The 27,985-nt window shown below is 40.0% G+C and overlaps 1 protein-coding gene across 2 annotated transcripts; it reads left to right on the top strand.

The window, feature by feature from the left end:
* Positions 1-988: 988 nt before the first annotated feature.
* pitpnb (phosphatidylinositol transfer protein, beta) lies at positions 989-22,425 on the top strand. 2 transcript variants are annotated; one of them, XM_005720028.1, is made up of 12 exons: positions 990-1,059; positions 6,006-6,036; positions 6,989-7,134; positions 12,738-12,829; positions 13,479-13,486; positions 14,175-14,249; positions 14,644-14,727; positions 18,424-18,501; positions 18,599-18,703; positions 19,087-19,209; positions 19,416-19,502; positions 21,046-21,110. In XM_005720028.1, exons 1-11 carry the CDS (start codon positions 1,040-1,042, stop codon positions 19,461-19,463), a joined length of 810 nt encoding a protein of 269 aa, XP_005720085.1. In that variant the 5' UTR covers positions 990-1,039; the 3' UTR covers positions 19,464-19,502; positions 21,046-21,110. The 2 variants fall into 2 exon arrangements, with proteins under 2 accessions (XP_005720084.1, XP_005720085.1); XM_005720027.2 differs by lacking the exon at positions 19,416-19,502 and having other exon boundaries at positions 989-1,059; positions 21,046-22,425.
* Positions 22,426-27,985: the final 5,560 nt, after the last annotated feature.

The following is a 27,985-nucleotide window of genomic DNA, read 5'->3' as shown; positions in this document are numbered from 1 at the left end:
CCTCACATACTGTGGTCGGTCGGTGAGGTAGTCCAAAATCCAGGCAGTGAGGTGATGGTCCACTCCAGAGTTCACCAGCTTGTCCTTTAGAACCGAGGGAAGAATGGTGTTGAAGGCACTGGAGAAATCAAAGAACATGATTCTCACAGTGCTTCCAGCGGTCTCCAGGGGAGCGAGGGAACGATGTAGGAGGTGAATGACGGCATCATCCGCTCCAATGCCAGGCTGGTAGGCAAACTTACACCTTTTCCTTGATCCCCTTTTCGATTAGTACCTACTGGGATCCAATCGGCATGGTTCGCTATGGTTTTCAGGGTTTTCCATTAGTTCATAGGTACCAGGTACTTTTTTAGTACCTGCTAGCCTGGCGTTCCAAGCGATCCGCCCTGTTTCAAACAACGCCCTGTTCCTCTAGTCTGACGATAAGCCATAGAGCAGGCAGCATGTATATTCTTGCATCGATGTTCACCCAATCAATTACTTATTTTTAAAAACTAGCTATATCACACTGTTAGAAGTAAAAGTCTTGAATTTATAGAAAAGTATGAGTATTAAAATATAGGTACATATTAAAATATATTATGGAAATTCCAAGTGAAATCGGTCCAAGTGCTGTGCAAGCCAAGCCAGTTAGTATTTTTCTAGATCTGGACCAAAAGCTACCAAACCTAATTGTGATATAAACCTACCAAAATTAAGTTTTAAAGTTTAGATCACGGAAAACAAATTGTCCACTAAGTACCCTGAGAGCAAACAGTGGTTTGTTAATTACTATACTTGTTTCTGCTGTTAGTTTTTTATTCCAAAAACATGGCAAATAGTGAGTTGTATTTATGTATATTTCGCCATAATAAATATCACTGAACATATCATAGTAGTGACAAATACATTAACATAGTGTTCAATGGAATACAGAGGTACAGTATTACATGAACAATGGTGTGGATGTTTCAGCCAATCAGATTTTTCCCGGAGGGCGGAACTGACTTGTTGATCGGGTGTCGATTACCACTGCGCAGCCGCAGCCCGTGTGACGAAGATGGTGCTCATCAAGGAATAGTGAGTGTGAAAATGTTTTTAAAAAATGTTTTTTTAGTGCGTTTAGTAGGGTATTCAGATCGGTCCCACATTTGATTATTGAGAAGTACGCATGTGTGTTTCATTTAGCGTTGTCGTTCGCTGTATTTTACGCTCCTGTAGTCTGTAAAAAGCCAGCTTGTGAGCAGGTTGGATCAGGACGTGGATAACGGGACCCACCGGTCTTTTTAAGGCGTTGCTAGTACAAGCTACAGTTAGCTTCTGAGTTGTAGATGCAGAGGGGATAATTAGCTTCTTAATGAAAACGAGTTACATAAAAAGGCTGCACCGCTCACACATAAGCCTTTTGCACATTCAGCGAGTTAGTACTACTTTGACGGTTTGCTGTATTGCCAACGTGACTGCAGCTAGCCATGTAGCAGCGTGTTATATCTCTGAAATGCCGTTACGTTAAGCTTTGGTCCCGTGAGTGAGAGATTAAGGGTCCTTCTGTCGGATTTACCATTTATGCTAGCTGGCTAAGTTAGCTGTAGCGGCTAGCATGACAATTCTCTGACAACCGAGTTTATTTAAAAGTCCACAATCAGCTGCTAGTACAACTCATTGTTAAAGCAGAAGAGAGCTTATTGTTAGGAAATAGTTATGCAGGGTTTATTGTCTGTACTCCCCCGTACCATACGTCAGCTATAGCCTACAAGCTAGCATGGGGTTATGGAAGGACTAACTACTTTGCTGTTAGTTTGTTGCGCTAGTGGTATAAAGTTAACCCTCTAAAACTGGGCAGCTAACACGAACACTATATTAATGATGCGTAATTGTTAAAACAATTACTCTTAATATTTCTGCCCATCAATCGGGTGGATTGAAACTATGCAGTGGACGTTTTCATTCTTTCTTATTAAATCTAGCATTCACTGCGTGGCTAACCTGTGTAGCCTACATATAACGGGAGGCTACCTGTTGTTAGGGGATAGCACAGAATGGGTTCGATTCCATACAGTACTTCAGTATCAGAGCCAGGACTATTAATATCTATAAAAATTGTTGGTTAAAAGCAACTAACGTAGTCTCACGGAGGGAGAAACAAATATACTGGTTAATGAAATTAATCTTTCATTAATGGCTTATATCTCAATATATTAAAAAAAATTCCTAAACATAAGCTTGTGTTGTTACTGGTTAATCACGTATTATAAAATTCTGAACTGATTGTAGTATGTATCTTCTTTTCTTTTTGTTGCTGGATAATGCAATTTTAAATAATTTAAGATTTTTAGTTTAAAACAAAACAAAACAACCTTACAGCTTTAATGTCTTTCAGCCTTTCATGACACTGAACATTTAGCCCATGCAAAATTGGTTTGATGCAAAAAATAACTGTAAGCCACTGCCACTGGTAAATGTGTGGTACTTTTGATGTTAGACTTGATAGAATTGAGTCACAGATGACTAATATTAATGCTGTAAGGCTGACCTTACATTTTGATATGTTACACTGGGCTGGTTTAGCCCACTGCCACGTGTGTGATTGTATACGTTGAACATGAGCATTAATTATGATGTTTTTATGTCAGGCATAATTACTTTCTTAGTACAACCGATTTTCGGTACTAAATAATACTATTTATAAAGCAGCTTTGGTGCAGCTATTTCAATTGACTTTGTGAAAAATGTGCAATGTTACATTTAACGGCACATGTAGTAGTTCTTCCTTTGCTCAAGAATCTGGTTAGGCCCTCTATTCGTTAGCAGAGCAAGGACTACCTTCTGCAGCTACATTCCCAGACAGTTGCACTGGAAAGGCAGCTGAAATATATAGATGATCAGCAAATACAATTTGCTGAAATTTCAAAGCGATAGTTAAGGGATGTGCATGTGCATATGAATACAGAGCTTTCAGACTGTGGGAAATAATGGTAGAATGAATTTCCACTTAGGATGAAAAGATGCCTGTTGTATCACTGTAGGACCACTGTAGAAATAGATTTTTTTTAGTCATATTATTACATTTAAGAATCCTGACATTTTAAGGGATTCTACATGAATATTTAACTGACTATTACTAATTCATTCTATAACTAATCAATTCATTTACTCATTATTTTAGCTATAAATTTACACTGTTATTTGTTGTAGCAAGAGAAACAAATAAAGCTGCTTATAATTCAAACTTTAATAAAGGTTGTGTCTGAGCACCAGAGTACTTGTACTGCATTTGTCTGTGATGTCTGAAATTCAAGTACTGGTATGTCTTCACAAGCCAGTTTGGCCTTTGGCCTTTTTAACCCAAGAAGGTCATTTTCAGTGTAGACCACAGGTGTTGAACTCCAGACCTCGAGGGCCGGTGTCCTGCACGTTTTAGATGTGTCCTTGATCCAACACAGCTGATTTAAATCGCTAAATTACCTCCTCAACATGTTTTGAAGTTCTCCTGAGGCCTGGTAACGAACTAATCATTTGATTCAGGTGTGTTGACCCAGGGTGATATCTAAAACCTGTAGGACCTCGAGGCCTGGAGTTCGACACCGCTGGTGTAGACCTTTTCGCTGCCATTATTTTTAACGATCGTGGCTCAAGAGTTGGGAGTTCGCCTTGTAATCGGAAGGTTGCCGGTTCGAGCCCCAGCTTGGACAGTCTCGGTCGTTGTGTCCTTGGGCAAGACACTTCACCCGTTGCCTACTGGTGGTGGTCAGAGGGCCCGGTGGCGCCAGTGTCCGGCAGCCTCGCCTCTGTCAGTGCGCCCCAGGGTGGCTGTGGCTACAATGTAGCTTGCCATTACCAGTGTGTGAATGTGTGTGTGAATGGGTGGATGACTGGATATGTAAAGCGCTTTGGGGTCCTTAGGGACTAGTAAAGCGCTATATAAATACAGGCCATTTACCATTTACACATAGTGAGTATTAGTCAATGTAAATACAGTTTGGGGTTATGATTGTTCTTTGACACTAAATGCTGAAGATTTAAATATATGTTGTAATGTATTGATTATTGATGTACTGACAAAAACTAGGTGAAAATGAGCAAATAAGTCACCTTTAATGATTGCCAGTGACACAACTTTTTGTACCTTTGAAAATTGCATGCATTATGCAAATTATGTAGATATTCTGAAGTATAATATTGTGTAGCACACAGTAGTGTTTATATACAGTAGACATTGAGTACACAACAGAACACACACTTGATTAATCAGTAGGTGTTTAGGTAAAGCTTGCCTCCACCAGTGTGTGAATGTGAGAGTGAATGAATAGTGGCATTGTAAAGCGCTTTGAGTGCCTTGAAAAGCGCTATATAAATCCAATCCATTATTATTATTATTATAAATGGTGGGGTGCCAAATCTGCCAGTCTAGGAGTATTTTTTATTAATGAGGACATGAAGATCTAAGCAAAAAAGAATTCGTTACTGTCTGTTTGGTGGTTTTCTTCATTTTGTAATTAAGCTGCAATATGCATATAATAGTTCAGGTCTAGTAGCTCTTATTTTAATACGTTTAAGGTTAACTAGAACTACTACTACTAAATTGTCTTGAAACAGTAGGTTTGTCAAATCTAGTTTTTAAAAGGTAACTATTTAAGTTTCAATTTTAGTGGGGATTACAGCTTAATAGATACACAATATCTGATGGTAATTTGGGGGGTTTAATGATTTCTTACAACTCTTCTTTAGCTAAGATGAAATGATTGTACAGAATGTATCTTTTATTGGCTTTAAAAAACAGGAACTGGTTGCAGAAGTTTGAAATTATTTTGGATTTTTACTAATGCATTCAATATTTTATTAAATGTCCCTTAGCCAACTGCACCTTGAAAGATGTTTTTGGTAGGCGTTAACAAGCATCTAGCATGAAATTGGCTGAATATTTGATCACAAGTTTTGATTTATTGAACCACTTGGGAAAGTGGTTACACATCTGAATAATTTATACTCATGTACAGTTGACCCAAACATGACAGGAAGGTTAAACTGATGTGCAGTTGTTTAGAAATGGCTCATTAAGATTCTGGAATGGACTGTCCAAGCTCCAACCTCATGCCTAACTTGTGAACTATGCCTAAAAGCTGGATGAAACAAACTAATTTAAATGAAACCATTTCTGAGAGTGGCCAGATATCCAGCCAGAAACTTGTTGATGGCTACCAAAAGCATTTGGCCAAGGTCCAATTTGCTAAGGGACATTTAACCGAGTATTGGTGTGGGTGTATGTATGCACTTGAGCCTGTATGTATTCTTTGATGCAGCTGGAAACACTTCCCGCAAGTCGAGCTGCCCGAGAGTCACAGAATTTACAGAAAATGTTACATTTTTGTGATTTATATCGTTATCGATGATAGAATTCTTATATCGAGATATGAGATTTTGGTCATATAGCACAGCCCTAGGTGTATCTACTAAAAATATTGTACAAGTTAAAATCTCAGTGACCTCGACCTTAAGGTCACTGAGAGTTCTCTGTCACGTTTTCTGAAAATCTTGTATATGCGAACGTAGGATTTTGAAATTCGGACCATAGCTGCATCTGCTAGGTGCATCTGTTTCCCCTCACCTCGGAGGTTCTGGCAGCAGATGACCTGTTTCTTCGAAACAACGTTCCTCCTTCACACTGTTATCAAGTGCTTGCTCATAATTTTATCAGAAAACTATTGCTACTTAGTAATTGGAGTTCAGCTACAGCCATATACTATACTCAGTTACTCACTGACGTGTTAACATTCAGACTGGTAAACATTTATAGCAAAAAAATGTTTTTAAAGAAGCAAAATTTTAGGAATGTTGAACCATTTCATAAAAGTTTTTAGGCAGTGGCATCTGTCTCCTTACAGCCATCCAAAAGAGTGTTTAATCCTTAACATTTGATCAGCTTGGTTCTATTTTAAAAATGGAATTTTATTCATATTTTATTCATATCTTTTAAGTCTTTAACCTATTTGTTTCTCTCTTCTTTTCCTGTCATATCCTCCTTGCAGCCGTGTAGTGTTGCCAGTCTCTGTAGAAGAGGTGAGTATTATTGCCTACATGTTCTCTTAAAATATATATGGGCATATTATTTAAATTCACTGTGTTATTGTAATATTTTGATAAAATAGAGGGAGTATTGTGTTTGTCTTACACAGAAAATGTTCATCCACGCTGGCTTTAGTCTGAACCTCATATTAAGACAAAAAGCCTTTGTTAGAGACTACTGATGTTATTGGGACAGGCTGTGTGTTGCAGAGATCAGAGTTACACTGGGGGTGTAGACTCAACCTTTTGAACTGCATTCTGGCTGTTGACTTAACAGCAATGATGCTTTTATGCTCTTTTTTTGTGTGTGTGTGTGTGTAATCTCAAAACTAGACTTCTGTTTAGTCTTTAATAACTTTCACTTCTAATGGAGGTTATTATTGGGATTCTACAAGAAATAATTGTTTTGCTGTGTTGTTTTTTTCTCAACACAGTGAAGGATTTTCTATATGAGTCTGTTTGGGTCTTTTTTATTAGTTTGTTACTGCTCGTATTGTGAAGCACATTTTGTCAAATAACCATTAATATCACGATGGTGGACATACATTAGGCATACAAGTCCAAATAAAGGGACAAAGTTTTTTTGTTTTTGTTTTTTAAAGATAAAATGTACAAATATAAAGATGTTATTGATGGGCTTGTAAAAATGTGTTTAAAACCTTTAAGTGTACAACTCAGTGACTGAAATGCTGTTTAAAATGTTGCTAGACTCTTGTAAACGAACGTGCAGCCCAACATTGCTTTTTTAATGTACATTAATACCGACAATTACTTCCTATGTTGGTTCTAGTTGCTGTTAGTGATACTCCATCTTTGCACTTATGTGCCTTCACAGGCTTCAAGGGCCCGCAAAGCCTTTCACAATCCTTCCAGTTAATCTAAGGATTTTTCACTGTAGTCAAAGCTGATTTCCACTCTGTCTTCTTTGTGTTCCCATTTCTTGCAGTATCAAGTAGGGCAACTGTACTCTGTGGCTGAGGCCAGCAAAAATGAGACAGGAGGAGGAGAAGGCATTGAAGTGCTGAAGAATGAACCCTATGAGAAGGATGGAGAGAAGGGACAGTACACACATAAAATATATCATCTAAAAAGGCAAGGCTTTGAAATTAATTTTCTTTCGTAGAGGAATGAAGGGGAAATCATAGGGTCCTCTATAAGAGACAATTAGTCTGACCTAATTACTTAAACACTCAATAAGGATGATTTGTTTGATTGACAGGCTCTGTATATGCAAAGTTCTTGTCTGTTCCTGGTTTCATCCAGTGTAACTGCTGCCTGCTTTACACTGTGTAGAGAGAGGTGCCAAATCAGTACCCCTGACCTAATTCTAATTTTAAAACCTAAAACCTACTCTTAACCCTCAAACAGGTGTTCCTCTCCTACAGGGAACAGAAGTTATAGACATAACTATTCGTTCCCTTTCAGTTGATTCACTCGGTACAACACATAAGTATGGGACATATATACACGCCCCGCAGAGTAGCTACCGAACCAGAATCGGACCACCACCACCACCTTAGTGAGTGGTAGACCCAGCAGAAAGGACGAGCCACCGAAGGGGCTGTAACGTCCAACCAATAAAACCACACAAAAGTGTGCGGTGATGCCAAACTAGCTGCCGCACAAATATCAGCTACAGGCACCCCTTTAAAAAGAGCCCATGAGGTCGCTATCCCCCTGGTGGAATGAGTTCTCAACCCCTGGGGCAAAGCAAGACCTTTGGTGCTGTAAGCCAGTAAGATAGCTTCTATCATCCAATGGGACAGCCTCTGTTTAGACAGAGCTCTACCTCAAGTTGGATTAGCGAAGCAGACAAACAGCTGGTCACATAAACGCACATTCTGAGTGCGCTCAATGCACTGGACAAATAGAATGCATCCTCCTCTGCCCCTCAGATGCCAAAGGAGGGGAGTTCAGCAACTCAAACTCCATTGAGCTATAAGATGCAGGCATGATCTTGGGAAAATAGGCAGCATTTGGACGCAATACGACCTTGTGGCCATCAGGAGAGAACTGTGTGCAGGAGGGATGCACAGACAGTGCATGAAGGTCACCCACTCGCTTTGCCGAATCCAAAGCGAGAAGTAGTCTTATATGAAAGACATTTCACATCCACAGACTCAGTGGGTTCAAACGTGGGGCTTCAAAGGGCCTCCAGCACCAAAGACAAGTCCCAAGCAGGGACACTGGACTTAAGCACGGGTCTCAGCCAGCGAACTCCTTTCAGAAAATGTATGGCAAGCGGATGTACACCTGGTGTCACCCCGTCAAAGCCAATATGACATGTAAATATAGCTGCTAAATAAACCTTAATTGTTGAAAATGAAAGGCCCTTATCCAGCAGCTCCTGCAGAAATATCAAAACATCCGCAATAGAGCACTGAAATGGGAGAGTATGGCGGACCTGGCACCATTGCTCGAAGGCTCGCCATTTGTAAGCATACAAGCCTCTAGTAGATGAGGCACTAGTGTTCTGAATTGTCGCTATCACACTAGGCGGCAAACCCTTGGCAATCAAGTTTAACCTCTCAGCAGGTAAGCACGAAGACGCCACAGATCCTGGCGCAGATGAACCACTTCTCCTCCCGCCTGAGAGAGGAGGTCCCTGCAGAGAGGAAGCTGCCAAGGACTCGCTGCTAGCAGGCTGATTATCTCTGCATACCACGACCTTGTGGTCCACCAAGGGGCCACTACAACAGAGAGAGAGACTGCTGATGCACTCTCTCTAGAACTGGAGATATCATTTCCACTGGGGGAAATGCATACAGGAGCACGTGTGGCTATTGGTGCGCTAGTGTGTCCATGCCCAAGGGTGCATCATGGTCCATTATGGAGAAGAACAGGGGCCAGGGAGTATTTACCCTGGAGGCAAAAAGATCTACTTGAGCCTTACCCCCCTGCCTGTTTATGTAGGATACCACTGTTGAATTGTCCATCCTGACTAAGACATGCTGGCCCTCCAGGACTGGACGAAAATGTTTGAGAGCTAAGAACACTGCTAACAGCTCTAAGTGGTTGATGTGCAGCTCGCACTGGGCTGTCGACCAGATCCCTCTCACTGATGCACCCTCGTACAGCGCTCCCCACCCTCTTAGGGAAGCATCTGTGGACACCACCTTGCGAAACAACACCCTCCCAATCCGAGAGCCCTGATGCAGCAGCCCGGGCTCCCTCCAAGGACAGAGCGCTAGCATGCAAGACGCAGTTACCGTCGGCCTCCTCCGGAGGAGACATGATGCACACAGGCGGTGAGAGAGAGTCCAGCGTTGAAACGCTCTCATCTTTAACAGTCCAAGTGGCACTACGGCGATCATAGATGCCATCATGCCCAACAAATGTAATATCTGGAAACGGAGTCTGCGTCCAAGCTGAAACTGAGCGAGGCAGCGATGAAACGCGGCCAGTTTGTGCTCCGACAAATATGCGTGGCTGGAAAGCAAACATATTTCCAAACCAAGGAAAGAAATCTGCTGACTTGGGATAAGCGAGCTCTTTTGAAAGTTCACAGAGAACCCCAGTGTCTGAATGTGTGACAGAACCAGCGACAGCTGTGTCTCCGCCTGCTCTCTGGAGCAAGCTACGAGAGCCCAGTCGTCTAGGTAGGCTAAGATGCGGATGCCTGTCTCTTTGAGGGGCACTAGCGCTGCCTCGGCACATTTCGCAAAGGTGCGAGGAACGAGTGACAGCCCGAACGACAGCACCAGGTATTTGTAGGGCTACGCCCTTGAATGCAAACCCCAGAAACTGCCTGTGTTTCGGGTGTATAGCTACATGAAAATAAGCATCTGTTAGATCGATTCTTGCAAACCAATTTCCTGGGCCAACTGCACTCAAGAGCTGTCTGAGTGTTAGCATCTTGAACTTGTACGTTCGTAGATACGTGTTCAAGACTCGCAGGTTGAGGATGGGCCAAAGCCCTCTCCCTTTTTTCGGAACAACAAAATAACGGCTGTACCAACCTTTGTCTGTCTCCAAAGTAGGGACCACTCGTCTTGCTCTTTTCTGCAATACAACTTTATTTCCTCTCTAAGTATCATGGCCGCTTCGGTGCCGACAGTCGTGTTTACGACTCTCCGGAAAAGAGGCGGCTTGACCCTGAACTACAACCGGTAACCCATGGCAACGGTTCGCAGCACTCACTGAGAGGGGCGCAAGCCCACCACTGAGGCAAGTGAGCAGCCAGCTGCCTGACCTGGCTCATTCTGCCTGCAGGCTGAGCATTTGTGATTGTTTGAGAATAAACAACACTCTTTATTGATTGTAATATGGGAACATGTACATTCATACATTTTGTTGGAGGCACCTTTCCTGGGGCACAACAATGAAAAACAGGTGGAACACTTGATGTGGTCACCTGAACATTTACAACTTGAGGCATTTTGTGTGCAGGGCGTTGTGCTTGGGAGACAGTGTTAGGAAAGTGCAGCGCCTTCTGGGGCTGACAACCTGAACAGAACTTAAGTGGCACCTCTTGGGCGGCAACAGAGGGGTAAGAACAGCGTCTTCCTGCCGCTAGACCCCTCGAAACCACAACTAGGAGGGCTGAGGCTTCTTCCTCCTGGGCGTCAGGTCCTGCCAGGGGTCCGAGGGTGGGCCTTTGTTCTAGGCCAACTGGCGTGGAGCTCGGGCTGGAGGATGTGCCCCCGCTGGTGGCACACCCACTACAGCAGTGGGCGCCGGTCTCTTGCCAGTCGGCAGAGGAGCGGTGGGCCTGTGAGAGCTAGCTGCGGGCTTGGACTTCGCCTAATGATGATGTTGCGCAGAGCTTCTGTCTGCTTCAGTCGAGTCTAGCCTGAATGGCCTCAAGTGAATGTCAGAATAACCTAGCCGCAGACACTGGTACGTCCAGATATACAGCTCTGTCCCTATCCGGGACGTCAGAGAGGGTCAGCCATAGGTGCCTCTGCGCCACTACTGTCGATGCCATCCGTCTGCCCAGGGAAAGCACTGCACAGTGCAGAGGGTGTAATCCATGGCAACTCTGACCTTGTTAAGAAGAGGTGCCAGCGGTGCTGTCACCAGGAACCAGGCACATCACCTGGTACGTCTGGAGCATGGTGATGGCTCCATAGGGGGTGGGTTAGCTAAGCCAGTCTCCTTGGTGCCGTCGCCCTCCATGCACTGTCCATAGCCGGGCACAGTGGGACAAACCTCTGTCTACCTGTCATCACACGCAGGTAGACAGAGGTTTGTCCCATGATGCCGTTAGCTGGCAGACAAAGTATGGGAACATGGGAAGGCGGGTTTTGGTCGTTGCGGGCTCCGGAGGGAGGAAAAAGCCTGCCAATTGAACGGCTTCTGAGCTGTCGGAGGAGAGGGCCTGTCCAATTGCAGCTTTTCAGAAGCGCGGCGAAACAGGGGAAAAAAAGAGAAGTGTCATCATTCCCGACCGGCGCAGCAGCGGCGGCATATTGGGACGACAGTGAACACTCCTGCTTATCCTCTGACAAACCATCGATGTCCAGGCCGATGTCCAGCACGTCATCGTCTTCCTGCATGGTTCCAGCTCATCATCAGCTAACCCATCACCGTATTCCATGTGGTCAGCCCAGCTAATTGCGGGGACATCGACCGGATAATCCTCGTCTTCGGACTCTGATGAAGCCAGAGCTCCAGACTCGAAAAGGAAAAGGTCATGCCGTGCGACAGCCGTCCCTCCCAGCACATTTTCCACAAACGTCACCTGTCTTTCCGGGGTCGAGCGTCGACAAAACCCATAGGCTTCGGGCTCCATCAACGGTCTCCTAGCGTTGATGATCGCCAGGCAGACAGGGCAGGCATCGTGCTGGTCACTTTTGTGCAAAGAGAAACCACACCCCTGAGGACAGGGGCGAACAGAAGATTTCTGCTTTGCTCGCTTTGGTTAGGAGTCTATTCCAAACCGCAAAGCCAAACGCTGTACAGGAAAAACTCGAAATTAGCGCTCTGCGGGCAGCCTACACACCAACTGCGCACTGGAGGCTAACACCAACAGGGGCAGTTAAGCTAAGTTCAAGTCGGCAGACAACGGCGCTAACTAGCAGCAGCTAGCTAGACCAACTCAGCAGAGGTGTTCTCAGCGAGGTGAAGAGCGTAAGAACTGAGGGATGACTGTGATGAAAGCGGCTATATGTGCAGGCGGGGCCGTGCGTGTGTCATCACACGTCATCTGCCTTAAAGGTGTGAATAAAAGTTTCTTCAGCCAGGACACGCGAGGGTGTGATATCCATGTGTTGTACCAAGTGAATCGACTGAAAGGGAATGTGAGAGCTGGTCAAAAAGTTAAAATTTTTTATCACTTTAATAGTCTAAGACTAGATGTATATGTGTTAATTACTTTCGCGCTGCAAGTGATGCATTTAGGGGACTGTTTTTTTTTCCCTTAGTTTAAATGAAAAGTCTAGTCCCTCAACTGAAAATAGATAAAATGTGCATAAAGGTTCAGGCTTTATGTCAGGTGTTTAAACTTATTTTGTCCACCGTCTGTATATTGTATGGTCTTTGTGATTATGTGATTACGGGAAATGGGTTTGGGTAAGAGCTCTAGACATGTACAGCATGAGAATTGATTAAATATTTCAGATGATAGCCATTTACAAACAGAGTTATTATTGGTTTTAAAGAGCGCAGTCTGCTCCCTGTTACAATGTTTTATGGCCTTTGAAAGACACAAGTTGGAAAGTATAAGGATTGTCTAATTTTCTCTTTCATAACAGTAAAGTCCCGGGTTACGTGAAGATGATTGCACCAGAAGGAGCATTAGTTTTTCACGAAAAGGCTTGGAATGCCTACCCATACTGTCGCACTAGTAAGTACACGCAGAAGTGTGCTTGTGTTATTTGAATTGCATTAATGATAAAATTATGGCGAGTAATTTGTCTGTGAGGAAATATGCAATTGATTCAGTAGTAGATGCTAGTGACTAGTTACCCACAGCCCTTCCTATCTCATGTTTCCCTACCAGCTGGCTTGCCAGCCAGGCTGCAATTGTGGAAGTCCTCTGTATGATTCAGATGTTTTCCCCAGTATTTCCACCATCCTGGACTGCAGCTGACAACAGTAGACCTTTTGATTCAGAGATCCACTGCAAGTGGGAGAATCACTCTAACCAGAACTTGCAGCAGGTGGAAGGCTGATTCATCCGCTGCTATGACCAACTCATCAAGGCTGAGGAAGAAGGACTACCAGCTGCAGTCCGAGACAGGGAAATTTGAGAGATCCATAGAACAAGAGCCTCGTATTCCTCTATTATTTACTACAAAATACTTGGCAAATAAATTGTTTGCACAGAAGAAACTTAGACTTGTTATTATTTAATAGTTTTGATAGTGCACTTAGCCACTACAGAAATAGGCATTTTATAAATGCATTTCAAATAATACTAAAAATGTACAGTTTTTTGTTAATTATTTGATACTGATGCTCTTTTTTTTTCTCTTTTCCTTTTTACTCTGCAGTTGTGACGGTGAGTTACTCATTACCTCTTTTTGGAGGTTTTTTTTGTTGTTGTTAAAGGCCTAGTCCCACCAGAAAATCCACCCATTAGCCATTCCATGTCCTCTAGGACAGGAGGGGTCTAACACCAAGTTAGATGATCACAGCCCATTTTTATGCCAGGAAACTTCCACAAAGTTGAGTTTGATGTGACATCTTCCACTACCTGCTTCAAATCCTTTAACATAAAACTTAATCTACAATTTTCATTGACATATTTGTTTAATTTTTATAAGGCCAGTTTGCATTTGCATAAAGTAAACAGATATTACTTTATGTATGCAACAAATGCTCATCAGCGTATGCCACAAATATTTGATCCACTCTCTGTTCCTTGATATTTGCTTCTCTGTCCTTTTGATGTTTGAAGTTCAGAGCCCACTATTGCTTTACATTACTGGCAAGTTAACTAGCGTTACTGATATTAAAAATAGACCAGAGCTGAGTGGTATAGCATCACCAGTGTTGCTTTAGTCTGATTGGTTAATTGGATTTAGCTGCAGGTTTTACGTCTCACAACCTTCCATTCATAGTGTTGTTGGTACCAGCCAAGATCAGCTGTAACTGTCAGTGTAGGGGACCTGCCTGACTTCTGAGTGACAGCTTGTCATTGCTTCACTTCAACATATAAAGAATGTTATTTGTCTCCTACTTTTCAGAATGAGTACATGAAGGATGACTTCATGATTAAGATCGAGACCTGGCACAAACCTGACATGGGAACAGTAGAAAATGTAAGTGAAAAGGAATGCTGGGGGTATCCCAGCAGTGCATTGAAATTCTGTCAAATGAGAGGGGGAAGGAAAATCTATATAATATTGAGAAATGCTGGATAGTGCGGGTTGAAGTAAATGTTTAGACACCTGAGAAATGTCCATGATTTTTATGTCCCTATGTTGAGATACAGGCTCCTATTTAAAAGCCACAAAACACAGGCTGGCCAGCCTTATGTTGATAAATCTTTCTGTCATACACTTGCATGATAGAAGGGTCCAAGTTAGAGTTTACACGGCAGTTTTGAATTTGCATGTGATTTGGTTTAGACTCAACAAATTTGAATGAAAAACAAATGCCTCTTTTTCTCCCTGTTTTGCACTGAAATGTTTCCACTTTGTTTTCTTTATGCAGGTCCATGAACTGGATGAGCAGACGTGGAGGACTGTCGAAGTCGTACCCATAGATATTGCAAACAAAGAAGAAGTGGCCCCAGGGGTGAGTCTTGATTATGGATGATGTTTAATGAAGATCTCCTATAAGCCACACATTAAGAAGTTAAAAAAAAGTTTAATAGACCTGAATACGGGACAATATTTTTGCTGGAACACATTTCTTAAAAAAAAAAAGTGAGGGCTTTATGGGGTTTTTTTGTTTTGTTTTGTTTTTTTAACTAGAAAATTATGTATTTACAGTTGCTTATGCAGGTAAAGCAGCTGTGCCTCAGGAGTTTGAGTGGGTCAGAAGGTTAGGGGCTTGATCCCTGGCTACTCTAGTCTGCATGTCAAAGTATCTTTGGGCAAAATGCTGAATTCAGAGTTTGCCTGTATGTATCCATTTTAGTGTGACTGTTTTTACATGTTAGAAGAGTGCTTGACTAAAGAATAAAAATCACTTATATGGATGTGTGTGTGATTGGGTGAATGAGACTTGTAAAAAGCTCTTTGAGTGTTCTTACAAGTCTTTGAGTATAAAAGCAGTACCAGTCCATATCTAATTTACAAAGCTTTGAATTAATTTGTTTTCAGCCTTAAGGCTGTTTTTAAGACTGTGGGAATTTAACCTACACAGGGGCTATGAGATGCTTTCGTGTATGGACCTTCGAGAGAAGGCAACAGAGTGATAGACTCTGCATAGTTTGAATGCTGATTGCTTTCAAAGGATATCTGAAAGGGACCCATCACAGGAGAGTAGGTCCATTAGGTGTCCATCAATACTCAGTTTCACTTCACTACAAAAATAAGTTCTTTAGCCTGTCTATGTCTACAACAAAATCAAATGTAAGGATCACCAAGAGCACAAACAGGACTATATTACCTGAGGGCTGTACTATGAAGATAGATTAGTTGGTTTGCCAGGTACCAAACTTTTTAGTGTCACAAAGGTGGTTCTCTTTTTACCTGGCTGGATCACCATGATAACATTAATTTGATTATCACATGCTCTGTGTTGTGATGATCAGCTCACCAGATAAATGACTTTGTGCAGGATTTCCTTACTTACAGGTAGGGCAAGGCAATATGACCAAAAAAGTTTATCACGAGATATATATTTGAAAATTTGCGATAACGATATAACTTGACGATATAATTGATGCAAGACAAAATACTTTACAACTCCACAAAAAGAGGTGGTTTGGAACATGAAACTGTAGTAAAAAACAGTCAGATAAGTCTAACTTTACTCACACAATTTAGTTATACACACACAATACGATAATATTATGTTGAAGTACAGTTCGTATCACTCCGCGAGGCTCCTCACTACGGTAGCCGTAATGCTCCGACAATCCATCAAGCGGTGCAGCTTCACAGCTTACCAAAGTCGCACTAAAACATTTTTTAAACAGATTTTTGAGCGCCGGACAAAAACCAAAGTTGCACCATTTTTACAAACCAATTCTGTTTCATCTGTTTCATTCAACGATTTGCTTTTGCCCTTCTCATTCTCCGTCGCCGTCATGCTTTTTCCACCATGTGTGTATGAAAACAAAGGCTCTGTGCATACGTGTTTTATCCATATTCTATCGTGATATTTCATTTTCTTATCATTGCTTAACATTATACCGGTATTACCATGAACAGTATAATATGGCCCAGCCCTACTTACAGGATTGTTGCATTTTGCCATTATATTTTCATAAACTTGAATAATAACAATAGTAATAACATTTGAGAAAGTGCTTTACAGTTTGAACACCTGGAGGCAACCACTGTTGTGAATTGGCACTTTATAAATAACTTGAATTTTATTGAATAAAATCACACATTAAAGACAAGTTTATATGTCCAAAAGTGCAAAAACACAGTCAAGCATATGGTTTTATATTCATTCCTGCATACATACTAACCTCTGTCATTAGCACTGAAAACAACTGAAAGAATAAGTACCAAAATATCTTGTTTTTGCTCTGTCATCTGTTATCTGATAACATTTGGAGTAACTGATTTGGAGTAAATTGTGCTCGCTTAATTCATTTTGTGCAGGAGAAGAGTCAAATTATGTTCAAAGCTACACAGAGCTTTGTACACAGCAAAATCTCCAGTGTTAAATTAACACTAGAGAGTGTCTATATGGGTCCACACCTCTGAGTGTTAAATACAACACTGTTGAGTGTTAAATTAACACTTTTGACAATGTTATATGTTTAAAAGTACCGGTAACCTAGTCAGTTTTGCAGATTAACAATGGCTAACACTGAGCAGTGCTGATTTTCTAACACTGGAAAATAACTCAAAATGTTAGAAATATTCCAGTGTTAGAAAACCAGCACTGCTCAGTGTTAGCCATTGTTAATCTTCAAAACTGACTAGGTTACTTTTAACACTGTCAACGTGGCCTCACAAAATTATCATGACCACAACGACCGTGGATGGACATTGCTGCTCAATCACAGCTGCCTGATCAATGTTTTTCATTAGCAATTTAGCAAAGTTGATGGTGGCGGTGTGCATATCTGTGTGCGTGAAAGACAGAGGGAGAAAAAGGGAGAGCGAGCGACAGATTTTCTGTTATAACCTCCATGTTATGGACGCACAGTGTCTGTCTAACCCCTGCGAGTCAATCGTGCAGTTTGAGTAGAAGCTGAATAACGCGACTGAAAAAATCGCAGTGTATGTCCAGCTTAAAATGTTCCTGTTAAAATTCCTAATTCTGCTATCACAGTATCCCAGCAGATGGTTTTATTATTTTCTCCCTGCATAATCTATTCATTTGTCTTTTGTGTGACTATGATCTATGTCTTTTGCTTCTGTCAATTTAACATTTTGTCACCGTCTGACTTGAAAGGAATGCCCTTATAGTTTGTGTTATTAAATAAACTATAAATCTGTCTTTTGGAGCAGCTCAGTAATCCATTGGGCCATAAGTTAGAACATAAATCATTGTACTTCTGGTTGAAAATTTTAAAGGTGGTATTAAGGCATTGTCATTGAGGTGGGTCTCGATTGTCCCAGTGTTTCTTATACTGACTCCTGTAAAGTAATGACTTAAGTGGATCAGTGTGGAGGTCAAGGCTTAATCTAAATGTCCATCTGCTCCAGCTATTCGCCACACTTTCCCAACAAAGCTAATGGATTAAAACAGCACAGCAAACCTTGAGCTCAGGATTTAGGGCATGTAACAGAGATACGTTCTTGCTCTTCTTCAGTGTTACAGGCCATCCTGAACTCTGCTGAAAGGGTAGGCTGGATTCAGTGTGACTGAGACAGCAAGATTTAGGGCATGTAACAGAGAGAGAGAGATTGTTGCTCTTCGTCAGTGTTGATATATTGGCAGGGTGATATAGCGGCCTATATTGGCAGTTTAACTGATATATTTGTGTCTGGATTTATGACCAAGAAATGAAAATTAAAAATGTAAAAAAGAGACAGGAACAGCACCCTTTTAATACTCAGTGTTGATATTCCATAGTTTATCCACTAGATGGGACTCTGCATCTTCTTTGTTGACAACACATTTGGGACACCACAAACAGAACAACCAGCTAGCAACGTTTGGTAGAGGGTAAAGAAGTAATTTCAGGGATATCAGATTTTTAATCGCCAAATATCACATTGGTCCGAAAAATCGTTGGGCTCTAGTCTGTGTAGTATCTGTAGTCTTCAAAGAATCGTGCCTTCTCTGTGCTCCTGCAGCAGACAAGTTGATGTTCTGCTACATTTAAAGATTTCTTTTCCTTTGACTCTCCTGCAGGACTATAAGCCAGAAGAAGACCCTGCGCTTTTTCACTCAGCCAAAACAGACAGAGGACCTTTAGGCCCTGAATGGAAGGTACCAGACATGGACACAGAATCTTGCTCATTTTTGTCCTTTGTTTCTTAATCCTAATCCTGTCTTTATTTATGCTTTTCCTGTGTGCTCTTTGCAGAGTGAGCTGAAGGCAGATTGTCCTTACATGTGTGCATACAAACTGGTCACTGTCAAGTTCAAATGGTGGGGTCTGCAGACCAAAGTGGAAAACTTCATCCACAGGGTAACATATGCTCTCCTCTCTCATCAGATAAAGGAGAAGTCTTATATAGTCTTTAAGTATTTTAAGGTCACTGAGGTACACTTTCTTTTTCTTTCTTTCTTTCTTTTTTTTTTTAAAAACATTTAACTTTTTTAGTGTTTTTATTATCATGATAAGCTTTTCAATTTATGTCCTGTCTTTGCATGCTAGAGTTGAGTGTGGCTTGTGTTTTACACAAGTGTGATGAATGTGACATAAAGACATGAAGGAAACAAATCTTTCTTGCTGTTGGTCACTAAAGCACTTCTGTATTTTGGAAAATCTGTCTTTATTTCAGCTGCTGTACAACCTTTATGGTATTCTTTTTTTTTTTTTCCATTTAAATGTCTGTCTGTTTTCCACAGCAAGAAAAGCGTATTTTCACCAACTTCCACCGCCAGTTGTTCTGTTGGATTGACAAATGGGTGGGTTTGACCATGGAGGACATCAGGCGGATGGAAGAGGAGACTCAAAAAGAGCTTGAGGAGGTAATTAACTCAAACAGAATCCAATCTGAAATAACTGTCCTTGTCTCGGGGTAGTTTAAAGTTGAAATTACATACAGTTGTCTCCATATTTAGAAATGTTTGGAAATCTGTGGTAATGGTTTGAAATATTTGACCGGGCTGTTGGAGAAGACACAACATGATTCGTGTTCGCGATTTAACCCTTTTGCTCCTGAATTTCACATTAGATGCGTCAGAAAGGAGATGTTCGAGGCACCTGTGCCACAGATGAGTAGAACCCCGTTGCTGTAGGTCTGACACTAGAGGCAGGCTGAGTAAGTTTCATCATGAGTGATGGTTACACTGCATGGATCAGTCTCCACTCCATGGCTTCAGGCTGTTGTCGTCCTGCTGTTTTTAACCTATATCTGGAACCAACCAGTGTTCTCTTGTCTCTTACACTTTATATCCCAGTGTCATTTTTTTCATTCTGACCTTCCTCTCCTTTTATCCCTTTATCTCCTTTATTTCCTGTTTTTATTTTTATTTCTTTAATTAAGAACTGTGGATTTCAGTTCTTAATTATTTTTTTGTATTCATGACAATCAAAACTAGAATGAGCGTTAAGGCTGTCGATGAGGATTCTTAATTATATTCAGCAGCACTACCAGGGGCAGTAGGTACCTCTGAGGGACATATCCACCTACCTGGTAAAGCCAGCTATACCAGGTAGATGGATATGTCCCTCGCAGAGAAAGAGCATGTTGTAATTATGGAATATAAGTAGGCTGCTGTCAGCTGAAAAAAGGCAAAACATATTAATAATGTTTGAGGGTTTTTCTTCTATTCAGTAATTTTATGTTTTATGACACTTAATAACAGCAGCCTAATTACATATATTAGCTAGCTTAATGGTTGTAGTTTTTCTTCAAAATAAAACTCTCAAATACTTAGACCCAATGGGAGTGTAATTAGGTCTGAAATAATTTAACAGCAACCGCGTGGTAATGATGGCAGAGTGTTCACAAGCCAACTCCACAAAGACAGATTTACAGTCCTCTCTTAGGCAGTTTTTCAGATTGAATTGAATTTAATCTTTTTTAATCAAATATTCATATTTTAAACACTTTAATCTAATTATTTGGCATATTTTGTAATGTGTTAGTGGGTGGGATATATTTTTAACACATATTTCTGTTGAAATTGACACACCTACTATACAAGTAGTTATGTCTCTGAATGTAATGCAATATAATTTGAACCTCTGTGAATGGGGGTAACAAAAGGTAATAAGTGAAAGTTATAAGTAAAAGAGGGTTTGCAACAAATTCATGTAAGACAGAGATTCTTCTCAATATCTATGACCAATACATTTTAAACATTGTATGTAAAAACCTTCAATGATAAGATAAGGAATAGGATTGTGATCATTTTCATTTTCCCCCTCCTGCCTGCTACTGTTTGTCATTTTCGCTCACATTTTAAGATTTTCTTTCAGCTCCCACACCTTCACGTCAGGCACTTTCATTTTTCCTCCTCATGTTTTGTGTTTGTGATGCTTATTCTTGTTTTTTTTTCTTTGATTTTTGGAAGTCGGCTGCATGCACATTGCTCTCTACTAACAGACTTAAAACATCAACAGTTTGGCAAAGAGAATTCTTTTGTGTTTGGCTTAGCCATATGTCAGTTTTCTGCCTCTCATTTAGGTCTAGTTTGTGTACATTGAACTAAAATATGTGAACTAAAGTGGGGCAAAATGTTTATTTTTAATGTTATCTGTGTTTAAAAAAAAGTTGTTTAAAAAAAGTTTAAGCATCACTTGACTTTTTCCACACATTCAACACACAAGCTGACTACTGCCTTTTCTTTTTCATTCAGCTGCGTAAAACAGGTCAGATTCGAGGCACCAGTGCTGCTCATGAGCAGTGAGGCAAATCAACCAAACCCTGTCACGATGATGTCATCAGAGACATGTCCACCACGCTGAGGAAATGGCCCTGATTGTCGCCTCTTCGCTTCCTGTCTCACATGATTCATTGGGGGGTTTGAAATGATTGGTTAACAGTACTGTACAGATCCTACCCCCAGTCACAAGCCTCCTGTTCACTCAGAGAAGAAAAAAAAACAAAACAAAAAAATCAAAAAAAGAACAAAACAAAAAAAAAGGTTTTGCATTCATATAAAAAGAAAAAAAAAACTTTGCACAGATCGTAAATTGCCTGATATGTAATTGTTAGTTGATTATTCCAATGGGCTTTGTTTTTATCCAGGTGTGTAAATGGTGACTCACAAAGTCAAGCCTTTTAAATTCATTAGAATGTTTTTAGCTACACGTTCCCACACAAATTTCTATGAGATGATTGAAGCAGGTATCAGACAATTGAATTCCCCACGTTCTCCTTGTATTATAACTGTCTGTCTCTACTTTAAACCTCGTCTCTCCCCTCAGTATTGTCGATATACTTGTCCTGGTAAAAGGTTTTTCTCGGTTCTCTGCCGTTGTTCCACTGGCCCACTATGTCTGGGGTTTTTTTGTTGTTTTTTTCTTTATTTTGAATTCTCAGGCAGATCCATGCCTATTTTTTTATGGTTTAAAAGCAAAGATGATGCTCATGCATGATGGGTAATTTATTTTTGCCCACCCCTTTCTTCGACACAAGTGCATGTGGACAACAGCAACTCCTCACTTTTAAACTGTCGCTGCATGTCTACAGCCACTGCAGTGCGTGTTGTGTGTGTTGTTTAGAGGGCAAGTCAGTACCCTCCACGAGAGTATGTACTTTACACCTCTGTGTTGGCGTACGCATCTGTGTGCTTGTTTGTGTTTTTAACTGCCTTCACTCTTAAAACTGTCAGTCTGGGGACTGAGATGGTTAACATTCAGCATAAGATCAAAGCTTCTGAGTGCTCTCACACCACCAGCAGCCTCTTGAACTTTGCCTCATGCTGTCGCTGCATGGCCTTTCTCCTTGGCTAGGGCTTTAACTGGAGGACTGTCAAACCTCCCCAAAAGCTGCTTCTTTTTTTTTTTTTAATTTTCTGGTTTAGATTTAAATGAGGATGAGAGTCTGTGCACTGCTGCGTGCATGAATCAAGGTAGTTTTTTTTTAAGTTTTTTTTTATATCTTTCTCAAACTACTGTTTCCGCTCTACTGACAGAACAAATGGGTCCAGGCAGATCTGCCATGTTTGTTACAGATGTGGATTAGCTTAGTTTTTTTGTTTGTCCACCCACACACACAATTACTTTTTTTTTTTTTTTTTTTTTTTTTAAAGCTTTTCACCTAAGTTAACTAACTACAAGAAGGTAGTATAGTATGAGGTCGCACTGCAAATTTGACTCTTGCAGTGAGCTAGTCAGAGCCTCATCTAGAAAATGTGTTGATCACTTCCCTCTGTCACAAACTTTCTTTTCTGGTTGCATGGACTTGAGGTTAGAGCAGTGTATCACAGCACGGGCTGAGTTTTTTTATATATATATTGAAGTTAACACAGATCAGGTCAGGCTCAATGTAAAATATTTAGGATGTTTTTTATGATGACGTAGTTTGGTTAAGGCTTTTGATCAGGTGTGTGTGTGTGTGTGTGTGTGTGTGTCTCAGAATTTGTAGGTTTTGATAGAACCTATCTCTGTGTGTTTCTGTTTAACAGGTAAAAGAGAGCCTTTAAGTGTACTTTATAAAAGGCCCGATTTTACAGATAAAGCGCTCATCAGCATTGTCAGGTTTATCATTTAATACTGTATTGCTACAAGTAACTCTAAGGAAGTTGGAATGTCAGTGGAGCACATAACAGCTTTGTGGATAGCATGCTGCTAAAGCAGAGCAAACTGTTCACGTGTTGAACTGTACCTCATCCATGCTTATGAATGTACAGCTACACAGATAAAGGGATAGATTTTACAGGATGTTAATAACTCCGGGAGCACTGACATGTTTCACACCTGTACAAACATGACATGGACCTGTTATATCACCAGTACGAGGACAAATAGGTTTAACAAAACAGCTAATTTGCATGCTCTTTTTTTTTCTTTAGGTTTTTTTTCTCTCGGTTTGATCTCTTGATGCTTTTAAGAAACTCTTGAATTGCATCACACAAGAAGGAAGTGGCCTCTCCCAAAATCCAGCTCCATTCAGCTTGACCTCTGAATTATATGACGAGGAGTGAAAAGCCTGAGTTTGATGACGGGAGTCGCCTTTTGTAGCATTACCAGTGATGCCAGGTATGACTGTGAGGGGAGGGATAGAAGCTTAGGGAACAGACGGAGTCAAAAATACTGTTTTCTTTATTGTAATCATGAAAAAGCATCTGCAAAATCTACTGTTGTTTTTTTTCCCTCTGTTTTCTTTTTGTTTGTTTTGAAAGACAAAGATTCACAGTGTATTCAGTCTTTTCTTTTCTGATAAGGCAAAATTCAGGGGAATTAGTAGTGAATGTAATAAAAATTAGTTCTTTTTTCCTGCAGCGTCCAAGCTGTGACAGAAGGTCTAGACAATGGAACATAACAAAATATCTAATAAATTTAAAAAAATAAGCAAATCAGTTCTGTTTATGAATCATTTGTGTGTTTATTTGTGGGGATGATATTCCCTTTTATTTTGCTTTTTTAAGCTTGCCATACAATAGATTTTGCATATCTAATCAATTCAGTTGGCCAATCAAGAACATAGACTTTAAGATAAGATGGAAATTGTTGACCTGAAAAGGGTAAGCCAGTCCAGAACATAAACACCTGAAATGGCCTACAGGGAGTAACTGATTAAAAAACTGTCCAGTAGAATAAAGTCTATCAGAAAACAGCCTTTCTGGTGTTGGATTGTATCACCAAACGTTTTTGATCAATTTATGATCTCAGTTGCTGGTTTAAAGTTTTACTGTTTATTTTGTAAATTCTGGTTCCCATTAGAGTCAAAAAGGATGATAAAGCAAGGTTTAGGGCAGGGCTAACTTGTCATTTACAAGTTTCTACCATATGGAATCCACCTCTCTCATCAAGTCAGGTTAAAAAAAGATGATTAGCATTGAAGTTTGGAAAACAGGCATTAACAATAAGGTGATGTCACAGTTGCTATGGTGTATGATCAAGACATCTTATAAATGGTTAAATAAGATGTATTGCAAAGAATTCAGGGTTGTTTTTTTCATTTTGTTAGACTAAACTGGCAAGTTCACCAATTTAGAATTGTACAAAATGAAAAAGGCGTCTGAAACCTTTCTCCATTCAATGATGAATGCTTATATTAAACATGATCATAGTCTTAAATAATAGTTAGTGTTTGCTGCTGTGGGCCAAAAGCCAACATAAACTTTGACGTTAATATATATATGCTTCATGCATGTATCGTTTGGCAGAGTTATAACACAAAATGTAGATTGTAAATATAGATAATGGATAGTAAATCGGAGTTCCTGACATAACTACCATTTACTAGTAGTCACTAGTGATTCGTGTAATTCGTGCATGGAGGGCTTCACCCCAAATCCAGCACCCTGAGACTAGGCTAAGCGGAAGGAAGGAGGCCAAGGACCAGTGAGTGTCATAGCCACTATTTCTGATTTCTGAGACGACAACTCAGCATTCTGTCTGTATCATCTCATCGATGTTTAATGTAAATGCACAGATGACCAACCTTATGTTAAAAGCTTTTTTTAAAATTATTATTATTTAATTGAAGTCTCCTTTTATTTGCTGCAAGTAGCCATTCAAAGCCTTGCTTTAAAATTGCCTCTTTATTTAGCACATGTGGTGAGGAGCCTAGAGTTTCCATTGCATTAAATACAAATCTGTCACAAATCTGTTATTACAAGAGACTCATAGGTTTGAATGAACTTAAAACACCTGAGTTTCCTAATCTGTTTTCAGCCTGTTATAATTCTAGACAAAGAGGAGTAGCAATTTTAATACATAAAAATATTAATTTCACAATATTCGACATAGTTATAGATCCAGAGGGCAGATTCATAATCGTTAAACTATCTATACTTAACCAAAAGCTATGTATTGCAAGTATATATGGTCCAAATGTTGATGACCCCTCATTCTTCCACGAATTTTTTTAGTACACTCTCCGAACACCTAGAATGCACAATTGTTCTTGAGGGCGACCTCAACCTGGGGCTAAATGAAGAAATGGATAGGCTCAACACAGCAGGAACTCAGCACAATTGGCAGTCCACAAATATAATCAAACAGTATATGAGCGACTTTGGTCTTTGCGATGCTTGACGCTCCCTTCACCCCAACAGTAAGGAATATACTTTTTTTTCTCGCATGTTGATCACTCCTACTCCCGTCTGGATTATCTCCTAGTCAGCAGCTCACTGCTGAGTAACATCTCAGACACTGAGATTCACCCTATAGCTCTCAGCGATCATGCTCCTGTATCTTTAACACTAATACACAAGAAGAATACTACGTCAAGTAAAAACTGGAGATTTAATACATCACTACTCAAAGATGAAGAGTTTATCATATACTTTAAAAAAGAATGGACTCTATATTTAGGCTATAATGACATTCCTGGAATATCAGCATCTGTCCTCTGGGAAGCAGGGAAAGCTGTGATGAGAAGAAAAATAATTTCTTTCTCATCACATAAGGAGAAAGAAGAAAACAAAAATGTTCAGGAACTAGAAAAAAACATCAAATCCTTAGAAAAAGCCTATGTATCACACCAAGATCAAGAAATATTGAACAAAATACACAAAACTAGAATTAAATGAAATTATTAATAAAAAAGACAATTCTTAGTACAAAGACTTCCTGCAAAATTCTGAACACTGTAACAAATCCGGACAATTTCTAGCTAACCAGTTAAAAATCACTAAAGAAAAAACAACCATATGTGCTGTTAAAGGTTTATCTGGGAATACAATATATGGCCTTATAAAAATAAACACAATTTTTAGGGATTTCTATGAAATTTTATATACACCAACAAATAAACTCATCTAAAAACGAAATTGATCAAATTCTCGACAATGTAACTCTTCCAAAATTATTAGACACCCAAGCAATGGCACTGGATTCACCACTGATGCCAGGTGAACTCCAGGAAGCCCTGATAAGTATGCCCAATAATAAGGCTCTAGGTCCAGATGGCTTTCCAGCAGAATTTTACAAAGAATTCTGGACGATTCTGTCACCAATTTTCACAGAATGTTGCAGGAAATCAAAGAAAATGGCAGACTACCACCAAATATAAATTCTGCAAATATTAGTCTCTTACTAAAATCATGCAAAGACCCTGTATTTCCTGCAAGCTATCGTCTAATATCCCTTATTAATGTAGACCTTAAAATAATCTGCAAAGCTCTCTCAAAGAGATTAGAGAAAATAGCCCCCTTTTTAATTCATCCTGACCAAACTGGTTTCATAAAAGGTCGGCACTCATCAACAAATACACGTAGATTCCTTAATTTAATAGGACTACTCATGCAGTAAAAATATTGAAACCATAATATTGTCTATTGATGCAGAAAAGGTGTTTGACAGAGTTAACTGGAAATTTCTATTTGCAACTTTACACAAATTTGGTTTTGGAAACTCTTTCGTAAGCTGGTTAAAAATATTATATAACTCCCCAACAGCTTGTGTCAAAACAAATGACCAAACATCCTCCAGCTTCTGTCTCTTGAGGGGCACCAGGCAGGGATGCCCACTCTCCCCTTCACTGTTTGCAATTTTTATTGAGCCACTAGCAGCAGCAATTAGACAGGCTACAACAATTAAGGGAATAAAATGTAAGAATGTAGAACATAAAATCAGCCTTTATGCGGGTGCTGTGTTAATTTTTCTCCAAAACTCACAAACCAATCTCTCTGGGGTAATTGCATTGATAAACTCTTTCTCAAGAGTCTCAGATTATTCAATTAACTGGTCAAAATCTACAGTTCTTCCAATTAATTGTTCCTTCCATAATTCTTCATCTACCCGACTGCAATCTGGAAATATCTGGAGGTATCAGTGTCTCTCCTAAGATTGAGAATTAACTAAATTAAACCACATCCCACTTTTAAAGACAGTAGAAGGCGATCTGGCTAGATGGAAATCTTTACCCATATCTCTCATGGGAAGGGTCGCCGCTATAAAAATGATGGTCTTGCCAAAAATAAACTATTTAGTTTCAATGATCCCAAGTAAGCCATCACAAGATTGGTTCAGATCTCTAGACTCGTACATTTCTAAATTCCTTTGGAAACATAAACCCCCACGTATCAGCTTAAAAACATTACAAAGGACCAAGGATAAAGGAGGACTAGATCTGCCTAACTTTAATCACTACTTTTTAGCCAACAGGATTCAGTTCATCTCTAGATGGTTAAAACACACCTTCTTAGATGAACCCTGGATAGCTGTAGAACAGGCACTATGTAATCTAAAAATTTCAGACCTACCATTTATCAGCTCAAACATCAAATGACATGAATACTTTAAAAGCATCAACATCAGCTCTTCTCTGACAGCATGGTGGGAGTTTCTAAAAATAACAGAGTCTTCATTAATCCCATGCAAACGTACACCTATCTGGAACAATCCGGACATATTACAAAACAATAATATGATCAACTTGCCATATTGGAGTTATAAAGGAATTAAATACTTGGAACATATATTGGAAGGAACAGACTTTATTTCATTTGACAGACTAGTTATACAATATGGAATCGACAAGAAAAGATTTTTGGAATATCAAAAATTGAAATCCATAGTAAAAAAGAAATTTAATTCCAGTGAAGCTGAAATACGTGGTACAATTTTTTTTTAATCTAATATGTCTCAGATATGCTTAAAAACCTTTCAGTGGATCAGAAA

The sequence above is a fragment of the Pundamilia nyererei genome, unplaced genomic scaffold (assembly GCF_000239375.1).
Source record: "Pundamilia nyererei isolate P.nyererei 1_Seehausen unplaced genomic scaffold, PunNye1.0 scaffold00002, whole genome shotgun sequence".
In the NCBI taxonomy this organism is placed as follows: Eukaryota; Metazoa; Chordata; class Actinopteri; order Cichliformes; family Cichlidae; genus Pundamilia; species Pundamilia nyererei.
Note: the sequence above shows the minus strand (reverse complement) of the source record. Positions and strands in the feature narration are given on the sequence as shown.